The sequence below is a fragment of the Rhinichthys klamathensis genome, unplaced genomic scaffold, assembly GCF_029890125.1.
Source record: "Rhinichthys klamathensis goyatoka isolate OS25496 unplaced genomic scaffold, OSU_Roscu_1.1 h1tg000028l_1, whole genome shotgun sequence".
NCBI lineage: Eukaryota > Metazoa > Chordata > Actinopteri > Cypriniformes > Leuciscidae > Rhinichthys > Rhinichthys klamathensis.
Window position 1 is genome coordinate 168,675 of NW_026606578.1, and position 27,200 is coordinate 195,874.

The window sequence follows — 27,200 nt, forward strand, 5'->3', positions numbered from 1 at the left end:
GGGGGGGGGGGGGGGGGGGGGGGGGTATATCGTATAACATGATAATGGCTTATCTAGATGATGAATGATATGCATGCAACAGTATGAAATGTTAACTATAAAAACAAAGGTCATAAACTTCACTCAGTTGAGTAGACAATACAAGATGAGGTTTCCATTTGAAGAATTCCCTCCCTGGTGTTTATTTTCTGGCAGCTCTTTTATCAGACCTTTGTCCTGGTGTTCAGACTTCCGAGCAAGAGCATTGATGTGAAACATAATGCCAAAAGCCCTGCAGATCTGGGTAACAGATCAGTGTAAAGCAGAAAGCATTGAAGGGAGCATGCATGAAAATCTACTGGTTTGTGGTCTATATCGCAACACAAGGAGGAACTGTTCTGCTGCCTGTGACCTAAAAAAGGGGGTAGGCCTAGGGCTTGATTCTAACTTGATAACCCTGTAGTGTGCTGCATGCAGAGGAATGCCTTTCTGTTTCTACAAGTGACATCTCAACGAACACAGCAAACAACGAAAGAGAAAAGAAAAAAAGGCCAGCAAAAAAAGATGGATTAGAGCAGCACTGGACATTGGAGCACATCGACTGAAGTGTAAGTAACTTAAATGATTGAATTAGCAAGTTGCTTAAATTGTTGAAATTGTCATGGTAAAATGATCTTCTCATGAAATGTTCAATATGCATTTTGTGAACAAATTAATAAATAAAAAATGTGAATTTAGCAGCCTCAATGTCTAAAAGACTGGTTGTAGGCTGAACAATCATATGGCATTGTCCTGTGGTGGTCATACACAGCTAATCACCTCAACAGTGGCATTGTTGGCAGTCCGCTATGGAACTGAGTCCTGACCTGAACTGATGATACCCATGTGGAAGTATCATCTGTTCAGACTACCACTAAAAGGGAGGTTTAATCTGATAAATCTTCCTTCAAGCACACTGAAACATATATTACTTTAGGTAAAAAGATTATAGTGGCCATATATTATTATTATTAGGTAGAGGATGCCCTTCCTGTGGCAAATGTGAGGCCATAATTAGGACTGCTGCATCTAAAATAACAGCTTGCCGGGTGCAAGATCACAACAACCAACTTTGAGATAGCAAGTTCCGGTCTACATATTCCATTCTCACAAAATGTCTGTACATACAGAAAAACAAGTCAGATGCATTGCAAAAGTAGTATTATTAAAAGGACAAATTTGTTTGTGAGATGAATGAAATGACAAGTAATTCTACTATCTACAGAAATTGTGGCAGCCCTTTTAACACCGATGCTTTTTATGGTATTTTCACAGCATTATAAGAGAATACACTAGGAAAGAGGTAAATAATTCATTGTAAATTGAAATTTTCCTATTTGGTTTTACATGTCAAATCATGACAAGCACATTTTCACCATTACCCATTATAACTCTTAATTAGGCCTAATTTATCAAAGGCTTGGTTTGAGAGTTCCTGGCCCATTTATTATCGAAGTCCTGCTTAAAATGATGTCACTGTGCTTATTTGTCTTCAGCAAGTTCTGCTTTGCCTAATTTTGACTGACCACACAATGGGTCTCATTCATGAAACATTTGTAAATATACGAGTAAATATGCGAGTGATTTGCGCGTAAAGAGACCTTCCCGAAAACTCTTCTCCTGATTCACAAATACTTCGTAAACGTCAGATGTGATAGTGAAATGTGTGTGTGTGTGTGTTAATGAATTCCAATCAGTCGTAAATGGGATGCGCGTGCACGTTCATTCTCAATTACCATAAATCCCGCCCATTAAATCCGACTGACAACTATATATGGGCATCATATTATGACATGAATGCGAATGAAAAAAAAAAATTCTATGCAGAAATTGAAGTTTTATTATCAGAAGTTCATTCAAAACGCCACATTTTATATTTCTTGTGTACCAACTAACATTTGGAAAATATGAAAATTTTAATGAATCCGAAAATTTACGCCAGAACCACTTTACACACGATTTACACAAAAATTCGTTCTGCTCGTGTTTCATGAATGAGACCCAATGGCCGCAAGTTAATAGGTAGCGACACTAAACTCCAGTAAACATCCTCAGACACTTAATTCATGCAAAGCCTTTGGCATTTGATTAACTTTTTTTGCACTAAATACAAGTTAAGTTTTCCTAATCCAGCAATAGTAAACCAAATTATTTGATAAAACACTGTTTATTTCTATGAGGCATTTGTCACCACTCACCAGCCTTGTTCATTGATTGCGACATGCTTTTCCTTGCTGCCATGGTTACTTCAATCTTAAAACATTGTCCAGTGTCCTGGAATCACATGGAAGCCATGTGAGTTTTATGCCACAGTTCACAAATCATTCATCAGTATTAGAGGGCTTAAAAACCACAATGTTTTTGGCATTTTTACCATCTGTGAAGTGCTTAAAAGTCATTTTTCTTCTTTAGGGGCAAAAAAGTATTTCGGTAGCGATAGAGTCAGAGAGCACTATGGCCTCCAACCAACACAGACCAAAACCCAGGTTGAGCCTCCGCTCAAACACGACTGTACGTTATGGCTCCATGAGCTCTGAACAACCAGATAGTGACACATCCTCCGTTCAAACAACCCCAATTTCTCAGAGACGCTCCTACATCACAGTGGCAGTGCTCTGCTACATCAATCTCCTCAACTATATGGACCGTTATACTATAGCAGGTGAGCACACTATACAAAAGCCATAGCAAGTGTGATGGTTCACAGATTGTCACTTGAAATAGCGACACATGTTGTTCTGATTCTGTTCCAGGTGTGCTGCTTAGCATCCAGAATTACTTCAATATCCCTGACAGCACATCAGGTCTCCTACAGACAGGTATCAGTTTGAATTTGTACATTGCACTGACAAAACAGTATAAGAAGGAAGACAAGATTGCAGAACTTGATTTGACAAGAGTACATCCTTGTTGGAGATGAACTAATAGGTCTTTTACTGTCATTTTGTAAGTTAGTAACAAGCCTGGTATTAAGCAAAACACAAGTAGATATGCTCACATTTGTCTTGGAGTTTGCATTAGGCTGAAAGCAGCAATACGTCTAAATGATCTAATCTGACGCTGATCTGGTTTGCAGTTTCATTCTTACTCAATCTCTGTCTGCTCTAATCTCCAAACTGTTAGTTGGTTGATTATTCTGCGTACTGACAGTCACAATTTGTTTCATGGATTTGCATAATCCATTCATGACACCATGTTACACTGCACCATGTTTTATAGCTGTTGTTGTAGCCTTGACAAAGTTGTGGAATAGTGTTATTACTTATTTTTACGTCTGTATCATCTCAGGGAGCTTTTGTGAGGTTTTTATGCATGCGCAGTAAGGTGAATTTAACTTTTTCAGGCGTTTTCCAAAAGTTTCTCATCCACACTGAATCGTCGGAAAACGCCTGAAAACGCTAGTGTGGACGGAGAGCATTTTTAAACGAAAACACTGTTTTCAAATGTATACGGATTAATGTAGACGTTGCCCTAGTGTGTGCCAGTTTGTTCCCTTGACTAATTATCCTATTCACTTGTTGTCCAGTTAATTAACCTCTGTGTATTTAAGTTCTGTCTTATTTCGCTTCTTTGTTCCGTGTCACCTAACTAACAAAACTGGTTGTCAAATCAGTTTCCTGAGTGTTCCTGTGGATTTTTGAGTTAAAGACTATTTGTATTATATAGCCTACTCCTGCGTCGTGCGCTTCCTTGTTACAGCCACACTGTGTGTGTGGGTTTTTTTGCGACCTTTATCTTTTTTTCCCCTCCCTCCATCACCATGGTTCTTCCTGTAGTTCACATGTTATGCCTGGAGCAGAGGGATAGCTCCCTGGAGTCTCACACCAGGGATTTTTTTTGGAATTAGTGTGCCAGGTCCAAGGCACACCTCCCAGGGAGCGGTCCTCATGACAACTTCGCCACACTGGTGGAGTGGGTGCTGGGTAACAACTTTTGCCATTCACCATCTTCCCTGCGGAGGACGACACCAGCCCCACTCAAGACCCAGAGCCCACTCAGCCTGCACCCCGCTGGCCAGGACGGATGCCTGTGCCCACCACAGTCACGGAGCCAGAGCCTGCCAAAGACAACTAGCCAGACCAATCTGAGCCATACCCCACCCCTGAGCCTTAGCCCAACGATACGTCTGACCAATGTAACTATTATTTTCTGTTAGTGTTGGTTTTGGCTTAGTTGTTGTGTTTTAGTTCTGTTCCTGTTTGTCTCGGTGACCTAGTTTCCTAGTGTGTGCCGGTTTGTTCCCTTAATTAATTATTCTGTTCACCTGTTGTCCAGTTAATTAGCTCACAAGTTCCTCTTTGTATTTAAGTCCTCTCTTCATTCAGTTCTTTGTTCTGTCTTGTCTAAGTTATGTGGTTGTCAAATATGTTCCCTGAGTGTTCCTGTGGATTTTTGGATTAAAGACGATTTGTATTATTTTCTAGTGCGTCGTATACGCGTCCTTGTTACAGCCACAAAGTGACAGAACACCGAACCGAAAAAAGTAGTGTTTTCTTTTTGTTGCGTTTTTTTTTCTGTCACCATGGAACTTTCTGCATCCTCCTTTCAAACAACCCCCATTTCTCAGAGATGCTCATACATCACAGTGGCAGTGCTCTGCTACATCAATCTCCTCAACTATATGGACCGTTATACTATAGCAGGTGAGCACACTATACCAAAGCCATAGCAAGTGTGATGGTTCACAGATTGTCACTTGAAATAGCGACAGATGTTCTTCTGATTCTAATCCAGGTGTGCTGCTTAGCATCCAGAATTACTTCGATATCCCTGACAGCACATCAGGTCTCCTACAGACAGGTATCAGTTTGAATTTGTAGCACATTGCACTGACAAAACAGTAAGAAGGAAGACAAGATTGCAGAACTTGATTTGACAAGAGTACATCCTTGTTGGAGATGAACTAATAGGTATTTTACTGTCATTTTGTAAGTTAGTAACAAGCCTGGTATTAAGTAAAACACAAGTAGATATGTTCAAATTTGTACATGTAAATGATGTAATCTGTTTTGGAGTTTGCATTGCTTGAAAGCAGCAAAAAGGCTAAATGATCTAATCCAACACTGATCTGGTTTGCAGTTTCATACGTACTCAGTCTCTGCTCTAATTTACAAACTGTTAGTTAGTTGATTATACTGCATACTGACATTCATTAAAATAATATACTTTGTTTCATGGACTTGCATAATCCATACATTGATACCATGTTACGCAGCATCATGTTTTATAGCTATTGTTGTAGCCTTGACAAAACTGTTGAAAATCTGATGTAGTTAGAAAAATGAAATATCCAGTGGAAAAAAAGGACTTTATTTAAAAGTAAAACTTTTATTCAGCAAGAATGCATTAAATTGATCAGAAGTGTCAGTAATGACATTTATAATGTTAAAAAGAGATTTGTTTCAAATAAATGCTGTTCTTTTGAACTTTCTATTCATCAAAGAATCCTGAGTAAGTATAAAAGTATTACAGTTTCCCCAAAAATATTAGGCAACTGGTTTTCAACATTGATAATATGAAATGTTTCTTTGCCATCACAGAAATAAATTACATTTTAAAATATATTAAAATTGAATCAGTTATTTTAAATTGTAATAATATTTCACAATATTACTGTTGACCTTGATGACCATAAAAGATGTCTTTCAAAAAAAAAAAAAAAAATCTTAAAGATCCTTGTAATTGTTATATTCTGTTATGTTCTGTTTTGGCTTAGTCTACCGTAAAACTTCAAATAGTAGCCCGGGTTTTTATTTACCCAAATCGTCGAACTGCACCGGCTTGTATTTGAGACAGGCGTTTATATGAGACAGGCCTTTATAATTTAGTGTTGAGATGTCGTTCATTGAGTGTATAGGCCTGTCTCTAATCTCTAAAAATCTCCAAATGCTCCACGTGAAACTGCGGTCTTCCGACCTTTTACTATCGCGTCAATTGATTTTGATTAATATGCGCGAGGGAGAGAGAGCAAGACAGCGCTCGTTGTTTGAAGACGGAGAGTGCGCGCGCGCGCGGTCGGGGCGCGCTCTCTCTCTCTCTCTCTCTCTCTGCTCGTAACGCGCCCTGTCAAGCGCAGCAGTCATTCTATTCTACATCACTCATCGATCAAAAAAAGGCTTTGGAGGGACAAAAATGTGCTTTGGGGGCCGCCAAAAAGCGGGCGATCTGGCGGTTTTAGAGGATTAAATACAACCCGAAACTAAAAAACAGACCGTGTAAAAGAGACAGGCGTCTATTTGGGACTCGGCTATTATTTGAAGTTTTACGGTATTTGTGTTTTAGTTCTGTTCCTGTTTGTCTGTGTGACCTAGTTTTCTTAGGGGGCTTTCACACTGGCAGTTTAGTTCGGAACGGGGCACGGTTCGCATGAAAAATCGCTAATGTGAACGCTGTCATGGGACCCGGGTGCGCACTGGGGTACCGAACCCGAGACTACCTGGAGGAGGTGGTCTGAGTTCGGTTGCTCCCGAACTGTGCCGCGGTTCGCGTGAATGTGAAAGCAGCACGGACTCGGGTGCGCACTTGTTCAGGAAGTAAAGTGACCTGCGCATGCGTTTTAGCTTATTGTGATGTATTCAGTTAAAAAAAACACTTGTAAGGGATGATAGTATGTTGATGATTTACCTTGGATACGAGCGAGAGTGAGCCTGCAGTGTATTCGTGCATTGCACGTGAAATCAGGGCACCAAATTTGGAAATCCTCTGTCTCCTCAAAAGAGTCCGTTTGCAAGCAGCAGAAGGCCACCTTATGTGACACACGCACAGTAAACCTGTATTGTTCACTCAACTGTGCATAATAGCAGTGAATTAATAAAATACACAATATTGACCTGCGTTCTGTTTTTTATCATGCGCCGTGCACATTTGCGATGACGTAATATGCATGCAAACGCACCAAACGCATCGGCCTCGGACCGCAGCAAACGAGCCCAGTGTAAAAGCCCCCTTAGTGTGTTCCAGTTTATTACCTTAATTAATTATTCCGTTCACCTGTTGTCAAATTGGTGTGGAGAGTTTTGGGTGGCTCTGGCTGTGTTGGTGGCTATGGCAATAAGATCTCAGGGAGCGTCCTATCTCCTGTATCTTCCGCTCTGTCTGCCTATTCAATTGTGGATGGTAGCCGGATGTAAACTCACCGACACTATAGGAGATGGAAGAATGCCCTACATACTCTGGTGATGAACTGAGGTCCACAATCAAGACAATGTCCTCAGGTAAGCTGTAATTACGAAACATGTAAGTGAACAGGGCCTCTGCAGTTACTATAGCCGATGGTAATCCTGTAAGGGGGATGAGGCGGCAGGCTTTGGAGAATCGATCGACTACCACCAGGATACAGGTAAAGGATTCAGAGGCAGTGATGAAATCCACTCCTACGTGTGACCAGGGTTCGTGAGGAATGGGCAGTAGTTGGAGCTTTTCTTCAGGAAGATGGCGTGGTACAGCCTTGGACAAAGCGGTTGACTTCCTGAGACATGCCTGCCCACTAATAACGGCTGCCGATGAGCGAGAGTGTTTGTTGATTGCCTGGAGGACCGGACCCCAGGTGGAGCATAAATCCATCCCTCAGGAGATCCTGGCAGAGCAGGTTCAGTGCAGGTTTGCTTTGGCGATCTGGTCGTCCAGGGCCCATTGAATGGGACAGACGATGGCAGCTGGAGGGAGTAATGGCTCTGGATTACTGTTCGGTTGATCAGGTGCATGCATATGAGAAAGGGTGTCTGCTTTCAAATTCTTTGTGCCAGGACGGTAGGTAACGGTAAACTGAAATCGGGTGAAGAATAATACCCAACGGGCCTGGTGAGGGTTCAGACTTTTAGCTTCTCTGAGATATTCCAGATACTGGTGTTCTGTTATGATCTCAAAGAGATAGTTTCTATCATTCAAATCATGTAAAATGATTGTTAGGCTGCATAAATTATGTCAGCCGGGAACCGGTAACACTTACCATAACACCTGATGTACTCGTTACATCATAAGAAGAATGGCATCTACGCTAATATGAATTCGTCTGATCTTGATACGGCCCGGATCTGGCTGAGGACTTGCACCTAGACACGACCACGACGCAGCCCTGAAGTGTCAGCAGAGACTGAACTAGACTATCTCCTGCGAAGGTCTCATCGACACGAAAACATTTTTTCACAACTAAAGTTTTTTTTTCCTTTGTAGCCTACAGATGAAAATGTTTTTAAAAATGATTCCCTCGGAAACAACTAAAAACGCTGTATTATGCATGTCAGACAAGTGATTGCCGATGTCACTGTAAAGAAAGAATACACGCCCACGTACATACGCATTCAAATGCGCCTGTCTATAGACACCGTTTTCACAGATTTACATTTTTAAGTTTACACGATTATGAAAACGGTATAGTTTTCAAAAACTAGCACTTTGAAACCACGAGAGTACTCTCGTGTTGCGTAAGCTAGCTTACTCTACGGGTGTGATGACGGGTGCTAAGAGGACGTCATCACTACTGCGATAATGACAGCATGTCTTTACAAACTGCTTATGTTTCTTTACGTTTGTTATTTATGGTTTTGTGTTTCTGTTGACTATGGTGCAGTTTATTAGGTTTAAGATACAATTGTTTAATCTGGATCATTATTTTATAACATGCATTTGTAATGAGTTTGGGATATGCTGGTTGGGTTGATTGCGGATAGGTGCACATATCGGCGGTCATCCAACGTGTTATGTCTAACTGTAGTTACCCATTGATGTATTTTTTTTTCCATTAACCACACAGAGACAAGTTAGTGATGTATTTTGTTATTTATTATTTCAAATCTGTATTTATCTCTACATGGCAAACGGTTACCCCACATGCTGTCTACTCACCATTTCCTGTTCCTGTGACTCCTCAAAGGAGGGGTCAGGATCACAGCTTCCCTTTTTCTTGTGTGGGGTTAAACCATTCCTATTAATAGGGAGGGGGACTTAACCCTTGGTGATGTAGGTATGGATACATATCTTATGGTGTTTACATTTAGTTTAAGTTGCTGAATGAGTTTATTGTATTATATTTGGAAGTTAAATGGTCCTATATTTAGGCTACAAAGTTTTGATGTTGATACACCTGCTGTTGGTACGGTCTTGGGTGTAATGAGGCTGTCCTAATCTATATAAGACAGTCTGAACTGGACCTTGGGAGGAAAAGGTGGGGTTATATTGCTGAATGTATTCATGAAGATTTTGCTGCCTATAGCAATTTGTTTTCCTTTGGGTTGTTGATACCTCAAAGTTAGCACTGAGTCTAGTGTATATGTATTTTTGTAAATATATTTATTTTTGGTTTAATTTTGTAATATTTTTTCTTTGACATCATTGTGAATTTGTACACCCCCTACTTCTTCACTGGCATTTAATTGACGAGCCCTCTGCACTGCAGTTTGGAAGCCGCCATCGCTGCTTCACCGCCGTTCCTGCTGCGCTATCCGGCGCTTATATCCTTTTTACTGCTTTTCTCTAAAAGAGCTCAAGGCGTTGTTTCAAATGCCTCGTTTTTCTAAGTGCGGCTCTTGCCGAGCCCCCCTCAGCGACGGGGACCGCCACATTCTAGCTAAGAGCTGGAAGGCACCATTTTCTGCTAGGCTTCGCTCTACTGTCTCTTCGACGCTCTCCGTTGTGGACAGCGCGAAGGACAAAGGCTACCTCACCATTCCTCAGGTCGAGGAAGCGGTGGCCACTTATCTGTGCCCACCATCTGCTGGATGGCAATCGAAGCCTGCGTTATCTTCTAAGCCCTGCAGGACCACTTCGGCTCTGATCGGTCGTGCTTACACCGCCGCCGGTCAAGCCGCTTCAGCACTGCACTCCATAGCAGATTTATCAGGCCAACCTTCTCTGTACTATGGACGAGGTGGGCCTCGAACCCTGAAAGCTTCAGGGACCTGAGGAGTGCGACAGACCTAGCTCTGCGAGCCACCAAGTCCGCCGCGCAGGCCATCGGTCGGAATATGGCATCCCTCACCATGACCGAGAGACACTTGTGGCTAACGCTATCCGACATGAAAGAGTCTGATAGAGCCACATTTCTCGACGCGCCTGTGTCCCCTGCCAGCCTCTTTGGTCCAGCGGTTAAAGGCTTCACCGAGCGTTTCACGGAGGTGCAGAAAACGTCGCAGGCCATGCAACATTTTTATCCCGAGACGTTCTAGTTCCGCGACAGGTCGCTCAAAGCAGCAGCCTCCTCCACGGAACTCAGCGCGACCGCCTCCTCAGCCGCCAGCCCAGATAAATCTCAAAGAGAGCATTATGTCTGTGTTTCCGGCTCACGCCGAAGGTGTCTTGAATGTAGGAAAAGTGCCCACTTCCCAGTGCCCACCCCTACACACAAGCACGGCCCGTTCAGTGACACTCACTCATACACGGCCCACATCAATAAAGCCGGCTCACGCCGCCTGTGTTTTAAATGTAGTAAATGTGCCCACTGTTCAGTGCTCACCCCTACATATAAACACTGTTTGCCCCGCCACACACACTCACTCAGGGCTAATGATCGCAGAGTGTGTTCTGTGTGCAGAGAGCGCGCGCGCTTCTCAAAGCCCTCTGACAGACGCTGCGAGCTGTGTGCCACACACACACAGCGACCAAAGCACGGGTATCATCCTCCCTCTAGCTTTGCGTTTGAAAGCTTGGGAAGCGATCCCGGGCGTGTCAGAGTGGGTGCTGAACACTATAAGGCGAGGCTATTCGCTGCAGTTCGCTCTCAGACCCCCGCGCTTCAAAGCCAGGGTCGAAACTACGGTGCAGAACGATGTAGCACATCTGCTTCTTGCCGAAATAGCGAAACTGCAGGTTTCTACAGCAGGTATTTCCTTGTACCTTCAGCGGCCTCAGACCCATCCTAGATCTCAGGCGCTTGAACAAAGCACTGATGAAGAGATCGTTCAAAATGCTCACGACCAGACAAATCCTCGCGCAAATTCGCCCGAGGGACTGGTTTATCTCACTGGATCTGAAAGACGCTTATTTTCAGATTCAAATAATTCCCCGCCACAGGCCTTTCTTGCGATTCGCCTTCGAGGGTCAGAGTTATCAGTACACCGCCCTGCCGTTCGGCCTGTCTTTAGCAACCCGTACTTTCACGAAGTGCATGGACGCGGCGCTCGCTCCCCTGAGACTTCAGGGGATGCGCATACTGAACTATTTGGACGACTGGCTTATTCTAGCTCAGTCAGAAACGGAACTGATAACGCACAGATAACTGCTCAACCATTTGCGAGATCTAGGTCTCCAAGTCAACTGAACCAAGAGCTTGCTGTCTCCCAGCCAGAAAATGTCCTTTCTGGGGACAGGTTTAGACTCCGTGTCCATGACAGCACGGCTGACGTCACGGCACGCGCTACAGATACAGCGCTCAGCGGCGTCCTTCACAGCTGGCAGTGTCTTATGGCCTCAGCCTCGGCAGTGCTTCGGTTCGGTCTGCTTCGCATGCGTCCCTTCCAGCGCTGGCTGAAAACACTAGTCCCGCCACGGGCGTGGACTTCCTGTCGTTTTTCGCCTCAGAGTAGCCCAGAACTGTGTGACAGCGCTGGGACCCTGGAAGCCATCAGACTGGTACCAGTCAGGTATCGTCTGGGGTCGACCTCATCACGAAAAAATATCTCGACAGACGCCTCCAACTCAGGTTGGGGCGCCCTCTACAAGGGCAGACCAGCCTTCGGCCGCTGGGCGGCCCACAAGAGGCATTTACACATAAACTGTCTGGAGATGATAGCGGTCGTGAACGCCTTGGGACATTTTCTCCCTTTCTTAAAGGGCCACGATGTCCTAGTCCGAACGGACAACATGGCGGTAGTGTCCTACATAAATCGTCAGGGCGGTCTCAGATCAGGGCGCCTTCATGCTCTGGCAGAACGCCTCCTGGTATGGTCCCAGCACAATCTGCGTTCGCTCACAGCGACGCACATGCCGGGCCACCAGAATGTGGGCCCGGAGAGGCTGTCCAGGGACAATGTTCCTCCAGGGGAGTGGTCTCTGCACCCACAGACAGTCCAGTTACTGTGGGATAATTTTGGCAGAGCGGACATCGATCTCTTTGCGTCAGCAGAGAATGCGCACTGTCCAATATTCTTTACGAAGAGCAGGGACGCGCTGGCCCTCGACTAGCCCAGCTGCCCGCTTTATGCGTTTCCCTCGATCGCACTATTACCACAGGTGATCAAGCCATAGACAGTAAAAGAAATGGACACAGCGACCCCGTTGATTTCAACGGAGAGAGTTGAAGCCCAACATGGGCACTCACTTCCTGATAGCCAAGCGTTCTGCGCAGGCTCAAACTGAGCTTGACGACGTAGTTGTCACGTGAGCAACCGTTCTGACCTTCTAGTAGCTGTGCCGGGACAAATCTGAATTGAAATCTGAAACAAATCTGTTGTTGAAATATTTTGTCCCGTTGCTTTTATGAACTCTCTATCTATGGGCTTCTCCCTTGACTTTATGCCTCCATGTCCACCCGATTGCCTCATAGACAGTAAACGATTGCCTACGAGCTTCTACTTCTGTCTATACGGTAATTTCTCTACTGTGTGACAGAGCGTCCCGTGGTTATGACGCAATCGTTAGCCTATTTTTACAAGAATGGCTTCTACGGGGCCATAACGTAAGATACAAAGTAATGGAGGCTTTTATACATTGTCGTGTTTCTTTAGAAATAAATAATGGACAAATGGAGTCTTTGAACGCCTCAGATGTAAAGTTATTCGCTGTCAAAGTGACGCCAAAATGAATGGGAGTCAATGGGATGCTAACAGCAGGTGATAGCCAGCTACAACTTCCGGCTGATGGATTACCCCCTTGGATCAAGCGGATCAGGGAAAGCAAGTCCTCCTTGCTCCTCGTGGCGCCGTTCTGGAGGAACCATGCTTGGTTTCCGGAACTGATGCAGCTCACGAGCACAGCTCCATGGCCGATTCCATTGAGAAAGGATCTCCTCTCTCAGGCCGGGGGCGCGATTTGGCACCCGCGCCCCGACTTATGGGCACTGCACGTGTGGACTGTCAAAGGATACCCGCTGACCTCCCAGTCGGAGAGCTGAGTACAATTACACAGGCGAGAGCGCCCTCTACTAGATGGCTCTATACTTCTAAGTGGTCAGTGTTTTCCGGCTGGTGTGCAGCCGGAAACCTAGACCCACAACGCTGTGGCGTTACGGAAATTCTTTCCTTCCTTCAAGAGCTTTTGGGCGAGGGCAGGTCCCCCTCCATGCTCAAAGTGTATGTGGCAGCCATAGCAGCGTTCACTGAACCTTTGCACGGCCAGTCACTGGGAAAGAACGATCTTATCATCTGTTTCCTTAGGGGAGCTAGAAGACTAAAGCCTCCTCGTCCCCCTATGGTTCCAGCCTGGGACCTCTCCCCACGGTCCTAGAGGCTATGAAGAGTGACCCTTTCGAGCCACTGCAGTCAGTGGACTTACGGTGTCTCTCGTTCAAAACCATTTTTCTCATGGCTCTCGCTTCAGTCAAGCGAGTGGGTGATTTACACGCGCTCTCTGTGAGCCCGTCGTGCATGGAATTTAGGCCTAATGACTCTAAAGTTATGCTCAAACCAAGACACGGATATGTCCCCAAAGTGCTCTCCACCCCGTTCAGAGCACAAGTCATTTCTCTGTCAGCCCTTCCGGGAACTGACGACGAGAACAACGTAAATCTCCTTTGCGCGGTCAGGGCACTAAGGATTTATGTTCAACGGTCTGCTGCTTTCAGGCTGTCAGAACAGCTTTTTGTTTCGTTCGGTGGCCGCACTAAGGGGCTAGCTACCTCGAAACAGAGCATTTCCAGATGGATAGTTGACACTATCGCTTTGACTTATAAGTCGAAAGGCCTTCATTGCCCTTTAGGTATTAGAACCCATTCCACTAGAAGCATGGCCTCTTCCTGGGCCTGGACTAGTGGTGCTTCACTCCAAGATATTTGTAGAGCGGCTGGCTGGTCCTCTCCGTCTTATAAGGTTTTACAACCTGGAGATTCCTGCCTTACAGGCTAAACTATTCTCAGTCTAAGGACCATTTTTTGTCTGGCGAACTGATTAGTTGTGTTTTTACACAGCTCAGCCTGACTTCGTCCGCGCTGACTGTTATATTGTGTTAAGCACTCCTCTTATATATATATGATGCGTCACACTCCCCATATATGGTCATCATGAACCTTCGGGCCGACAAGGGCTGGCCCGAAGGTTCATGATGAACATATGTTTTTCACTATAATATTATGTGCTCCTCGGGCACTTGCCCTTGGGGCTATGTGTGGATGATCTCAGCACGCATGGCGCTTTAAATTGGGTTCCCGTAGCGTAAGCTAGCTTACACAACACGAGAATACTCTCGTAAGAGAACGACACTCGGTTACTAATGTAACCTCGGTTCTCTCTAGAAGAGGGAACGAGTGTTGCTTAACCCCACCGTGCTAGTGCTGCGTTCTGGTTCGCTTCAGTATGAAAAACCAAGGAACACCCTATCTGGACTCGGCTTATATAGGGATAAGCCACGCCTATTTCGGCAGGACATGACGCGCAAGGGCGCCCGCGCCCTCATTGATGCTTACGTCATGACCAGTCCATTGATAGGTTGCAGCATTTGCCGCAGAGCAGCCAATAGGCGCACGAGTTGCCTCGCCTAGCTCTGCTCTGTGCAGCAATGCGTTTTAAATATATAAAAAATTAAAGGATAATTTTTGGCTGCAGTATTCTTGAGAAAAGGGATTTTCCCGTAGCGTAAGCTAGCTTACGCAACACTCGTTCCCTCTTCTAGAGAGAACCAAGGTTACGTTAGTAACCGAGTGTCGTTTTCATTTGAAAACGGTGTCGTGTAAGTTAATAACTAATGATTTTTACAATGGAAATTTAATCGATTAAAAACTTACTTAAGCTGGACAATGACTTTCTTCTAGAGCTGCTGTACAGCCAAAACAATCATTATTGCATTATTTTCATAACACTGTAAAGCTGCTTTGAAACAATTTGTACTGTAAAAAGCGCTATAAGGTGACTTGACTAGTGAAATGCAAATTTTTCTTGCTTAGCCCCTATTCTTCTGTGTACCCTATTCTCCTGCGTCTTGTGCTTATTTGTTACAGCCACACCGTGAAAATCGCAAACTTTCAATGATATAGTGTATCTTTGCCATCAACCCTATGTTAACATATGTACAGTTTTTATCTGTAGCTTTATGTTGTTGGCGCCAGTTTTTGGTTACCTTGGAGATCGCTACAACAGGAAGCTTCTCATGATCGCTGGGTTGATTGTGTGGATTGTCACATCACTGGGCAGCTCTTTCGTCAAAAAAACGGTACAGTACAAAGTCTTTATGGGGAATTCTGGGGTTTCAGTGTAATCTTTGTGAAGTCTTACAACCCTAATAATGTGTAATTGTTTCATTTTTTACCGTTACTTTTGAACAATATCTTTATTTTACTATATTTAACAGTTAAAATGGAAGAGAACAGAATTTTATTTTATTTTAAGTTACAGATCTGTCTTGATTCTCACCACAGCACTTCTGGATTCTGGTCCTGACGAGGGCCATGGTTGGTACAGGAGAGGCCAGTTACTCCACCATAGCTCCTACTATCATTGGTGACTTGTTCACTGGCAACCAAAGAACTCTCATGATCTCCTTCTTCTATATCTTCATACCGGTCGGAAGGTGAAGATCTTACTAAACTATATTTAAGAAAGATAAATATACTCTGATCTGGAGAAGATATATAATAATCATGTATATCGCAATTTATATAATAGAGATGTTTTGGTCCTAGACTTTCATTGGCTGAGAGGCCGTCTAAAAGTTCATAAATACAGACTTTTAACAATTTGTATGACCAGGGCTGCATTTCCCAAAAGCATTGCAAAGTGGATGGCAATGGTCCTATGATCAACAAAGGCTTAAGATGCAGCCCGTGTCAGAGCAAACTCTGCTCTTCAGCCGATTCTAAAGATTTCATTGGTCATGTAAATCACAGTGCTTTTTGCCTACACAATGTTAAAACAAATGCTAACCCCTAACCCTACCCCACTCCCTAACCGTCACCAAAGAAATTGGGTGCAGGGTGGGATTTGCGCTGAACTTGTTTTGGGGAAAAATAATCATGCTTTGCTTGTCTGTGTTTGCATGTTCCAGACTTACTGTCAGTCTGTCCTTTATTAGTGGATATGCAGTGACTCTTTCTGCAGGTTACATCTTTATGCCATTAGGGATGACAAGTGACTGTCTTTATAAGTGTGTCATCGACTCGTTTATTCAAATGATTAATTCAAAAACGGATTAATTCAGGAGCGAAACAACTGTCTCATTCAGTCAACTAATTTGTTTGAAGTTCTGATTAATTCAGAAACTGTCGAGGCTCATTTAGGAAAACAATAACCATTACATTGCAAATTAAGAAAGAAATTACAGTAATTTACGCCTCACAAGGAATAACAGTCAATTTTATAATGGTTACTTTTCTGAAATAAGACATCCTCATTGACATATGTTGCAGACAAATGTGAACTCCGAAGGGCGCAGCCATCCAAATGAGGCACAGAGATAATTCTGTTGTGGTTTGTTTAGAAGCCTCTTGTTTCTTAAACTGTTGTATAAAATCAGTACTATGGCAGAGATGGCCAGCATTGGGGAAAGTTACTTTTAAAAGTAATGCGTTACAATATTACGCTACTCCCTTAAAAACGAACTGATTGCAGTACTTAATTACTTTTAAGTAATGGGATAAGTAACTTTTGAGTTACCTTTTGTCACCAGGGGCCTCATTTATAAACGTTGCGTACGCACAAAAGAAGGCGTACGCCGCTCTCTACGCAATAATTGGTATTTATAAAAAGCAAACTTGACGGGAAAATGTGCGGTCCTTCACGCAAGCTCTGACCCAGGCGTACGCACAAAAACGGGTGAAATGAGAAATGGCGACACCGTCGGCAGATGGAAGAAACACGTGAAAGTGTGTGAAACTGTAGACCGTTGTGTAAAATAAATGGCAATACTGCCTCTCATAAATAACACGAAGACGTCAAAAAGCAAGTATTACAATTAACAGCCTAAACGAACACCCGTTTGATCGATCTACAACAGAAATGCAAATTAACACATATTTGCAAAAAGAAAAGTGAAATATGTTCTGCAATAATATTGGCATGTTATACAATTCATCCTCATAAATAAGATAGTAAACAGAACGAAATAATGTACAAAACTGATATTCTCGCCAATGTGTCCGTCTGGTGGAGCAGATATAGCTAGATATAGCTAGATATAGCTAAATATAGCAGATAGTCATTTAGATAGACAATTAGGGAGAGAGAGATAGATAAATAGATAGATGTATTATTTGTCCACTGGGGAAAGTTGTTTTCATAGTAAAAATGTATTTATCAGCTACGGAATCATGGTATTCATGCAGGTATTTCATGCATATGCCTTTAGTTTGTTTTATTTTTGATAAAATAACGTATGACGTAGCCTATGTCTCAACCATTCAGAAAGCTGCAAGAAATTACATTTGCGCTGAACTATTTCCCATTTCCAAGTAGATTATAACCGACATCTGTAGCTTGTAATTTCTTTTTTATTTCGGCCACAGTCCGAGGTTGTGAGGCTACAGCATTTACGGCGTCTGCAACTCTTTGCCACTCAAGTGCCTTTGGCATTAGTAATGCCCACACTGTGCCCTCCAAACAACATTTTTCTCCTCTTTTCCACCTCGCCAACGATAACTTCTACTTCACATTGAGTGAAGTTACGTTTTTTTTTATTTCCTCTCTATGTTTGCCATGATTTCGCAATCGATGAATATTAACTTGAGGGCGTTTCACGGACTATTTATCGGCAACTATGGGCGTGACATGAAGCGGCAAAAGCTGCGCTACATTTAGACTGGATTGTGATTTATTAAGGGAAAAATGCGTAGGATGTGCGTGCGCACGGTTTTATAAATCCGAATATTTCTGTGCGTACGCACGTCCTATGTTTCATCCGTACGCCACTTCTGACGCAAATCCTACGCAAAGTTTTATAAATGAGGCCCCTGGACCGGGCTTGCTTGGTTGTTTTTTTAATAACAAACAAAAAACGTATTACGCGTTACTTGTAAAAGTAGTCTGAATAGATAACTCACTTACTTGTAATTCTTTACCCCCAACACTGGGATTCTTATATATACAATACAATGTTTCCTACATGTTGACAAGACTTTTGTTGAATCTTTTTACTCTTTCTGACGGAATGTGTTCTTTTAAAATTTTCATTTAGTGGTCTAGGATATATAATGGGAGCAACTATAGCTAATGCAACAGAGGATTGGCGTTGGGCCCTGAGGGTAAGATAATATATATTTTGTAAATATATATGGAGAGAGAAAATATTGTGCAGAAGCTATATTAACTTTACCGTGTTAGATTTAATAATCTTGTTATCATGCTGTCAACTGAAATGTAGTAAAAATATAATTTTTACAAGATTATGTATCAGTAATGATTATTTTAGTGGCGTTGCTATGTAAGCATATATTTGATTAATATAATCAAGACAATTACCTTCCACCTTTATAAAAGAAAGTTGAGCATATTGTTTGAGTGTTTCTTCTGATATAGTTCAGTCCTGCTCTTGGAGGACTGGGTCTGCTGCTCCTTGTGTTTCTGATTCCCAATCCTCCTCGTGGAGCCTCGGATACGCAGGGAGGAGCAACGTTGGAAAGTACTGCTTACATTGAGGACGTCAAGTACCTCTGGAAGAAGTAAGTCACATTGTAAAGACCCACGTTACATTAAATGTTCATGTCGTTCAAATCGGCATGTGCTCATAACAATCTTCAAAGCTTTTTTTTTTGTTGTGTAAAATAAGGGGGGGTCTCTAAGGGTTTTCACTTATTAAAGGTTGTTGCAAATATATATATATATTTTTTATTGTGTTTGGTTCTGTGCCCTCCTTCCAGTCGGAGTTTTGTCTGGTCTTCTCTTGGTGTGACTGCCATGGCTTTTGTCACAGGGGCTCTGGCCTTCTGGACCCCCACCTTTCTGTCTCGTGCACAGGTTACACAGGGTCTCAGACCACCTTGCAGTGAAGAGCCCTGTAACCCTTTAGACAGGTACAGCAAGTTTCTTGATGCTTTTTGACTTGATATAATTGAAAAGATCTTAAAGGAAAACAGTGAGGTTAGCAGTAAGTGAGATTAGCCAAAGATTGGTTAAACTGCAGAGACTTCCTCTGTGATAGTGTTCATATCTGCTTGTTCCTTGCTTAGATAGCACATACTGTTTACTGCAGCTGTTTTTGCTCTCGCAATCCTGTCAATATATCTGATTCAGCTATGTTTCTCAGCCATTTGTACTTCCAAACTGAGTTGAGAGAGTATTTATCAGTTTGACTTGTCAGACTGGTCTGGTATATGAGGAATAAAACGCAGAGAATGTTCTGAAACTGAGGCCAAAATTGAATAATATCTCATGGTTTCTTCTTTCTCTTGTGAAAGTTACATTTTTGGAGCAATCACAGTGGTGACAGGGGTTGTGGGAGTGTTTCTGGGCACCTACATATCAAGGAAGCTGAGAGACAGATTGCCGAATGCAGACCCTCTCATCTGTGCTTTTGGCATGCTCAGCTCCTCTCCCTGCTTTTTCATTGCCATCATCCTGGCAGGCACCAGCATCCCGGCCACTTACGTAAGCAAAGCTCAGCCACGGTTCTGCGTTTGGCTGGATTATTTTGTGATTCAGTGTTTGTGTTAATATTAAAGGAATAGTTCTCAAACCTGTATGACTTTTCTTTTTTTGTGTGGAAAACAACAGAAGAGCATTTAAAGATTGTTTAAACTGTTTTATCCTTAAAATGTAAGTTGTATGGCCAGAAATAATCCTGGAATAAAACTGACTTTGAATTTACATACAAAAAATATATATTTTGTGTTCCACAGAAGAAAGTCATACAGGTTTGGAACAACATGTGGGTTAGGAAATGACAGAATTAAACTTTTTGGGTGAACCTTTTTTTTTTTTTTTTTTTAGTGTGATATAAAATTGCCGAAAAATGTTGTGTGTAAAAGGCATCTTTTAAATTTTAACTACTAACCTAAACTTAACTTGCTTGGGGACATAGATTGAGTACATACAGAACAACACAGATTATTTGCTGTTATGGCACAGTGTGACCACCAGGTTGCGATATGCTCTCTAAATACAGGTGAAACTCGAAAAGTTTGAATATGGTGCAAAAGTTCATTTATTTCAGTAATTCAACTTAAAAGGTGAATCTAATATATTATATAGACTCATTACATGCAAAGTGAGATATTTCAAGCCTTTGTTTGTTATAATTTTGATGATTATGGCTTACAGCTTTAAAAAGAAATCAAAATTAGAATATTGTGAAAAGGTTTTCATAAGCTGTAAGCCATAATCATCAAAATAATAATAAATATAGGCTTGAAATATCTCACTTTGCATGTAATGAGTCTATATAATATATTAATTTCACCTTTTAAGTTGAATTACTGAAATAAATGAACTTTTGCACGATATTCTAATTTTCCGAGTTTCACCTGTATACTGCATGTTTCTTATGTTTGTGCCATTTTTACAGACATTCATTGCAATTGGAGAGTTGTTGCTGTCCCTTAACTGGGCTCTTCTGGCGGACATTCTGCTGGTGAGAGATTTACACTTCTCAATACAACATAAAAAAAAAGTGCAGACATGAAAAAACCTCTTTTAAATTAGCACAGGGCGACAAGCATGTGAAAACCTGCTTAGTGATTCAATAAAGCTAATAGCATAAAAGTAAAATGCCATTATGCTTAAATTTAGAAACGTTGAGAACAGGGGTGTATTGTTTAATTATTGTTATTCTTGTTTGCAGTGTGTGATTAGATTAAATTGCTGAAAAATGTTGTGTGTAAAAGGCATCTTTTAAATTTTATTCATATTATTTTTAGTATGTTGTCGTGCCTACTAGAAGAGCTACAGCTGAGGCCTTACAGATTATGGTCTGTCATCTTTTTGGAGATGCTGGAAGTCCATACCTTATTGGTGCGGTAAGCATATTTTAATCCACAATACTTTCACATCAAATAGCAGTAGGGTCAAAGGCTATGCTGTCACTATCCAGAAGTGCTATAGAACACATGGCACTACTGGATACAAAATTGCACCTTGTGAAACAGTAATTATTTTGGCATAATTACAATGGCTTTTTTTACAGTGTAGTAGTGCTATCGAAACGATTAATCACGATTAATTGCATAGCATATACTGTACTAATAAGTATACATAGATATTATATATACAAAGTTTGATCTTAAATGCGATTAATCAATTTGACTGCACTATTTAAAAGACAAAATGACTTCTCTTTGTATGTGTTTTGTTCAGATCTCAGATGCTCTGCGTAAGTATAAGCCAGACTCTCTCAGCTGGGACTTCCATAGACTGGAATATAGCTTTCTTCTGTGCCCCTTCATTGGGGTCTTGGGAGGCCTGTTTTTCCTAATGACCTCTCTGTATATCAAAGAGGACAGGAAGGCAGCAGAACTGCTCACATCAGGTAATAACGGGCTACTGTAATTACAGACTGTCCAGTCTGTCTTCTTGGTGCCTTCAGATAATGATTGTATGTTCTTGGACATGATCAGCCAGTTCGATTTTAAAAATGAATAAATATAAAGTGTTTAATGAATGCAAGACACATACAGTAGTTGGCAGATAAAAATAAAACGATAACAATGTTAAGTAAAAAAGGGACATTTAAAATAGCCAATTACAATGACTGATTAATTGGAAACAAAAGCTGGTATGTCAAGCTATTAAATATATAAAAAAGTTTATTTAAATGTGAAAAATTAATTGTAATTTTAGTTCACAAGCTTTGCTGTTTATTCTAAGCACACCTAATGGCCTCTTTTAGCTAACACTTGGCACAGATAATAATGTCATATCCTAGCTAGAGACAAAGTATAAAGGATTACACTGTGACCAAATCTGTGCCGAATGTGTTGGATTTTTACACAAGGCTCAAAGTTGAGTCTGGGACAAAGGCCTCTTGTTTTTTTAATGATTCATCAAAGTATCCTGACAAACACAATGCTTCTTGAGCAGCAAATCAGTATATTAGAATGATTTCTAAAGGATCATGTGACACTGAAGACTGGAGTAATGATGCTGAAAATTCAGCTTTGTCGTCACAGGAATAAATTGCATTTTTAAAATTTAAATTATTTTAAAGTGTGATACTATTTCACAATATTACTGTTTTCACTGTATTTTTGATTAAATAAATTCATTCTTGGTGAGCATAAGAAACTTCAAAAACATTTAAAAATCTTAAGGACCCCAAACTTTTGAACAGTAGTGTATATACAAGGTATATTATCAAACATTTGCATAATTTGAACTTTTCCTTAATTATTTTATGGCACTGTTTCTTTGTTTTAAGCTTACAAATCATCAAATGTTCTGTTTATTTTCAGATTGAGTATTACCATGTTTTCTCTTATATCTATAAAGAAAGTAAAACTATTAGCAGTAAACAGATGTAAGTGAGATTAACCAGAGATGTGTTAAACACTCTGTGTTCATATTGGCACAATCCTTGTTTAGAACAGAAGATACTGTTTACTGCAGCTCTTTCTGTACTTGTCAATATTTCTGTTTTACTGAGGGCCGAACTCTAATAATATCACAGTCCAAAGAACCCAATTTAAAATGTGAAAAGCTGTCACATATTATGCAATCTTGAAGCTGGTTTTGGATGTTACTCCATAGCGGTACATAAATGCATATGTTTGAATAATTGTCTTTCCTTTCTGTCGTCTTCAATTCAGGACAGGCTCCTGCACCACCAGAGACATCCACAGAGTCACTGTGACCTTTTACACACGACCAAGACCTTGGATGAGCTTTGCTACATCAAGCAAGCACTTGTAAATGAGACACGGACATATTTTGAAACGTTCAAATGACAATAAGCATGCGTTGTGACAGGATACGAGTAATGTACAAGTTTACATCACTAAAACACTGGACTGGCATCTTACTGAGAAAAACAAACAAACACATTAGGATGCGTTTTTATGTTTAAATTTTTTTTTAATTAGTCATGACTCTCATACGTGTGAGTAACTTATTGTCTTGCTTACAAATTTTCCATAAGGGAAATTAAACTGCCTGTTATGATTTGTGTCGTTTTCAACCATTTATGCTAAACAAAAAAATGTTGACAGACCAAGCTCAGCATACCATGTACTTGTCATTAGAAGCTTTCGGCCTGCTTTCTTCTCTCAGCAGCTGTGTGCTACTAATGAGAGCCTCAGGGGAACAAGGGGAGAGAACAGCCCCTCCTGGACTAAAACTTAAAGCTTGAAATACTGTATGTGCCAAATTAGTCCTGAGACTGGAATATTTTAGCAAATTAATAGGCCATTTAAATATCATTATTTTATTGTACTTTTACATTTTTGTTTTGTATTGTTTATATATTTTTTGTTTTTGTTTTTACAAAAAAGCTTTTAAATAAATGTATATGTTTTTATGCTTTTGCTGCAATTTAATTTCCACATACAGTAGTTAAATTCTGCCATACCCTTAAGCAACAGTAGGTGTCAGAATATACTCAAGTTTAAACCACCAGCACCTGTTGACTGCAAAACATTCATGACCTGAACAGATGTAGTATTACTAAGCCAAACCATGAATCCTTTATCAAAGTGCCAATTAAAACCTTGCATTGTTCGATTTATCAACTTACACACAACAAACAATAAACATTAAATAAACATCAGAATTTAATAGCAAAAATATATATATAAAAAATGGGTTGTTAAAGCTGCTGTCCGTAACTTTTTTAAGTTAAAAATAATCCAAAATAATTATATAAAAAAAAAAACATATTCTGCCAGTGGTCAAAACTATCTGCTTGCCATAGCTAGATTCAAAACGGTTAGCTTGTAATAATGATTTTAATTCCAGTGGTACTGGTGGGTTTCCACGGGAAATTCGAGCATGTCTTTGCGTCATTACGTCACACCCGTACACATAAAGAAGGAGTTTCGGCTAGCCGGCTATACTGCGCGTGACGAGATGTTTAGATGTATAGGCTTTTCTCGCAGCACTTTACATAATTAAACTTATGGCATCCAGAAAGATCCAAACAACAATCATCAGTGTCAACTGGAGATTCAGCAGTTATAAAACCCAAAAGACTTCGTACTTCGGATTTAAGGTGGCTAGAGAAAGAGAAAGAAACCGTCTCATGCGAACACAAGGATTTAAACATCGGTGGGTCTTTTGAAAAGTGCGTGAACTCCGTGTTTTGAAGGGGTTCAAAATGGAAGAAGAGACGGCTTTTTTCTGCTGAACAAGTAAGACATTTCAATAGTTCAATCGTGTTTCTTAATTCACACAGTTATGGAGTTTCCTTTGTTGTGCCTTTCTCGTTTTGCTATTATGGAGAATATGAATTCTGAACTACACAGGTAACCATAAAACACATTAAATTTAACATTAGTCACGCAATGCTGATGTTGTTAACATGAACAATTTGAGAACAAAGTAGGCTATAATTTGCACGGTTGCTGTAAATCGCGTTGATTAAATCTAACGAAGCTTATCATGTCGAATGCTTTTTCCCCCTTAGTTGGTCAGAACAAAAATGGATTTTACTTACTTGTTCAGAAGACATTTTCTTATGAAAATTCTTATGTTGGTCAAACTTTCAAAAAGTGAATCTGTGATTCTGTATGACAGTATCCACACAGCGCGGTGACTGACAGCAGCACTCGCCTCAAAGCACTGTGTTCATCCGCGCTGTTTCATGCCGATTTACAACCCACGTAAAGATGATAATTCCGCGAATCACTGCAGTTACAGATTTCGAACAGAGAGATGGCGACAAAGAGGAAAAGCTGCGGACTGCAGCTTTAACTTTTTTTTTTTGTAAAAGTATGGTGTAATAGTACGCCCACTTCTTGGGTGGTAATGGTTGCACACCAATTAATTTAGGACACAGCTCAAAAATTGTTTTGTACTTATAATTAACTTGCCCTGTAAAAAATGTATGATGATCAATAAGTTATGACAACATATGTTTTAACATTGCTTTAACTCACCAAAATAAGTTAAGCCATTTTCAGTTATACAAGATTCAACTAATTTTTTTAAGTCAGTTATTGTGTAATTTAAGTTGAAATGACTTAAACATCCAAGCTGATTACACTTAATTTAAGGCAGCAACTTTTTTTAAAAGTGAGTTTACTATAATGAATTGGATTTCAATAGAAGTTCAATATCTCTGAGGTGGGGCAGGATTTAAAAAAATCATTTTAAAAAAGGGATTCAGCAATTTGATGTGTTGAAACCTACCTACTTTTCACGCAAGGTGAATGTAATGTTAGATAATAGTTTATCGAACCAACACGAAAAAAAATAAAAATAAACATGGTATTTATGCCAAGAGACACCAAAGTGCACCATGTGGCATTACTGTTGAACCTGCGGTAATTGCCTTGGTTGTCATAAGAGATCATTAGGACACCTGATAAAGGTATAATTAAAAATCTATTCCAGGTTTTAGCAAAGTAACTGGTGCTGATGTGTAATACGTTTTAAGTCTACATGAATGTCCCTTAGGTTAGGGTTAGGAAACAAACCATAAGACCAATCCTATTTATGTCTCAGTGTGTGCATCCGCCTATTTGATGCCTGTTTTGAAAAAGGGAGCTGTCAATCATCCAGCTAAACCAGTGTCATACCTCAGCGTCACTTCTAATAAGAGACATGAAAACAAGCCCTAACAAGCCCCCAACCTCTCCGACACAGAAACCACAAAATATATATTTTAAAGTAACAACAGGTAGTTTTTTGCTCTCGGGCTCCCCCTACAGTTGGGAAACAGTATTGTCCTCTACTACTGTCGTAAACTCTGTCATCCTACATGCACGTGCAATTGTTGACAACCAGGATAGCCCTGAACACTGTAGGAGGAGGTCACATGCAGGTGTTCTGCTTGCGTCGCGTGTGAAATGTCTTCATCCCAGGTACAGTGGCATATATTTCAGCATGTCATATGAATATAATTTCATGGGTTTTATTTTTTTTCTAACGACAAATGATCGCGATGCTCACGTTTACAAGCCAGCGTCATTATAGTAGCCTAGTCTATTGGTTACCGTTTTACTGGATCTATATGATACTTCAATGCAATGTTTGAGTGGTTGATAATAACCATATATCGTCAATATTATAATATCAAGCTACCATAAATGAATCTGCAAATTTTACAAATCGATTTGCATTATAGCTTGAGGCAAGACAAATAAACAAATATCACAGACATGTTAGGTATCCTAAAATATGATTTTATTAATAATCTTCCTCCTTTCTTTGTACATGTTGAGTAGACTACACTTTTTAGGTCAAACATTTGCTATTTGCATTTCATCGATTGCAAAGTTCAAATCAGAACGAGAATACTAGCGATAGCTAACCATCAAAAACTAGAATATCGTCTACTAGCTACCAGATTGATAATTCGCTACTACTCTAGCGAATTAGAGAGGTTAGAGAGAGGCATTCTTTTTTCGATGGAGGGTTCGATGCTCCCTGCACACGCAAGGTCTCTCGCTCGCTTTCTCTCTCTGCCGTCCGCGCGCGTTGGAGCACAGTCTCTGTCTCGCGTGCGCGCTCGCTCTAGATTCCGGGAGATTTGAACTAATTTGCGGTATAACTTGTCGATCACGAGTGGCTCAACAGGTAGATCGGTAACACTTTACAATACGGGTGCACTAATATGCATTAATTCATGTTTACCCAGATAACAAAAATCATGCGGCCCAGATCTGGCCCAGATCCTTCATAAGTTCTGGGCCAGATCTGTAAAACGGACCTGGGCCGGTGTCCTTTAGCACAACGGGCCAATGCCGGTGCGGATCCGGTTTTCACATCTGGGCCGGCACTGGCCCAGCTCCAGAACGGATGAGAATTCGTTTATAGTCATTTGGCCCAAAGGTGGGCCAGATCTGGACCAGTTCCATACTGGATCCGGCCCAGAGTCTCCAAGATACTCTGGGCCACATCTGGACTGGCACTGGGCCAGCTCCATTTATTAGTTCTTGCCCGGATTATAACTATAATAGTTATAACTAATGCACAGATAATCATGAGTTAATGTATAACTCATGAAGAACTAAACCATTAATT

At 41.1% G+C, this 27,200-nt stretch overlaps 1 protein-coding gene across 4 annotated transcripts; it reads left to right on the plus strand.

Annotated features, from left to right (window-relative positions):
• Positions 1 to 269: 269 nt before the first annotated feature.
• Positions 270 to 23,537, plus strand: spns3 (SPNS lysolipid transporter 3, sphingosine-1-phosphate (putative)). 4 transcript variants are annotated; one of them, XM_056244634.1, is made up of 13 exons: positions 270 to 587; positions 2,431 to 2,680; positions 2,772 to 2,837; positions 15,176 to 15,312; positions 15,518 to 15,669; positions 18,268 to 18,334; positions 18,609 to 18,751; positions 18,950 to 19,102; positions 19,487 to 19,676; positions 20,593 to 20,658; positions 20,945 to 21,043; positions 21,381 to 21,552; positions 22,829 to 23,537. In XM_056244634.1, exons 2-13 carry the CDS (start codon positions 2,473 to 2,475, stop codon positions 22,870 to 22,872), a joined length of 1,497 nt encoding a protein of 498 aa, XP_056100609.1. In that variant the 5' UTR covers positions 270 to 587; positions 2,431 to 2,472; the 3' UTR covers positions 22,873 to 23,537. The 4 variants fall into 4 exon arrangements, with proteins under 4 accessions (XP_056100609.1, XP_056100635.1, XP_056100618.1 ...); XM_056244643.1 differs by lacking the exons at positions 270 to 587; positions 2,431 to 2,680; positions 2,772 to 2,837 and adding exons at positions 4,560 to 4,661; positions 4,753 to 4,818; XM_056244660.1 differs by lacking the exons at positions 270 to 587; positions 2,431 to 2,680 and having other exon boundaries at positions 2,820 to 2,837; positions 15,189 to 15,312.
• The last annotated feature ends 3,663 nt before the right edge of the window (positions 23,538 to 27,200 follow it).

Excerpts from the sequence above, each read along its gene's own strand:
- spns3 (XM_056244634.1), top strand. The coding sequence starts at position 2,473 with ATGGCCTCCAACCAACACAGACCAAAACCCAGGTTGAGCCTCCGCTCA. Across the intron at positions 15,313-15,517 it reads GCTCTTTCGTCAAAAAAACG|CACTTCTGGATTCTGGTCCT; the intron begins GTACAGTACAAA and ends TTCTCACCACAG. Across the intron at positions 19,677-20,592 it reads CCAGCATCCCGGCCACTTAC|ACATTCATTGCAATTGGAGA; the intron begins GTAAGCAAAGCT and ends CCATTTTTACAG.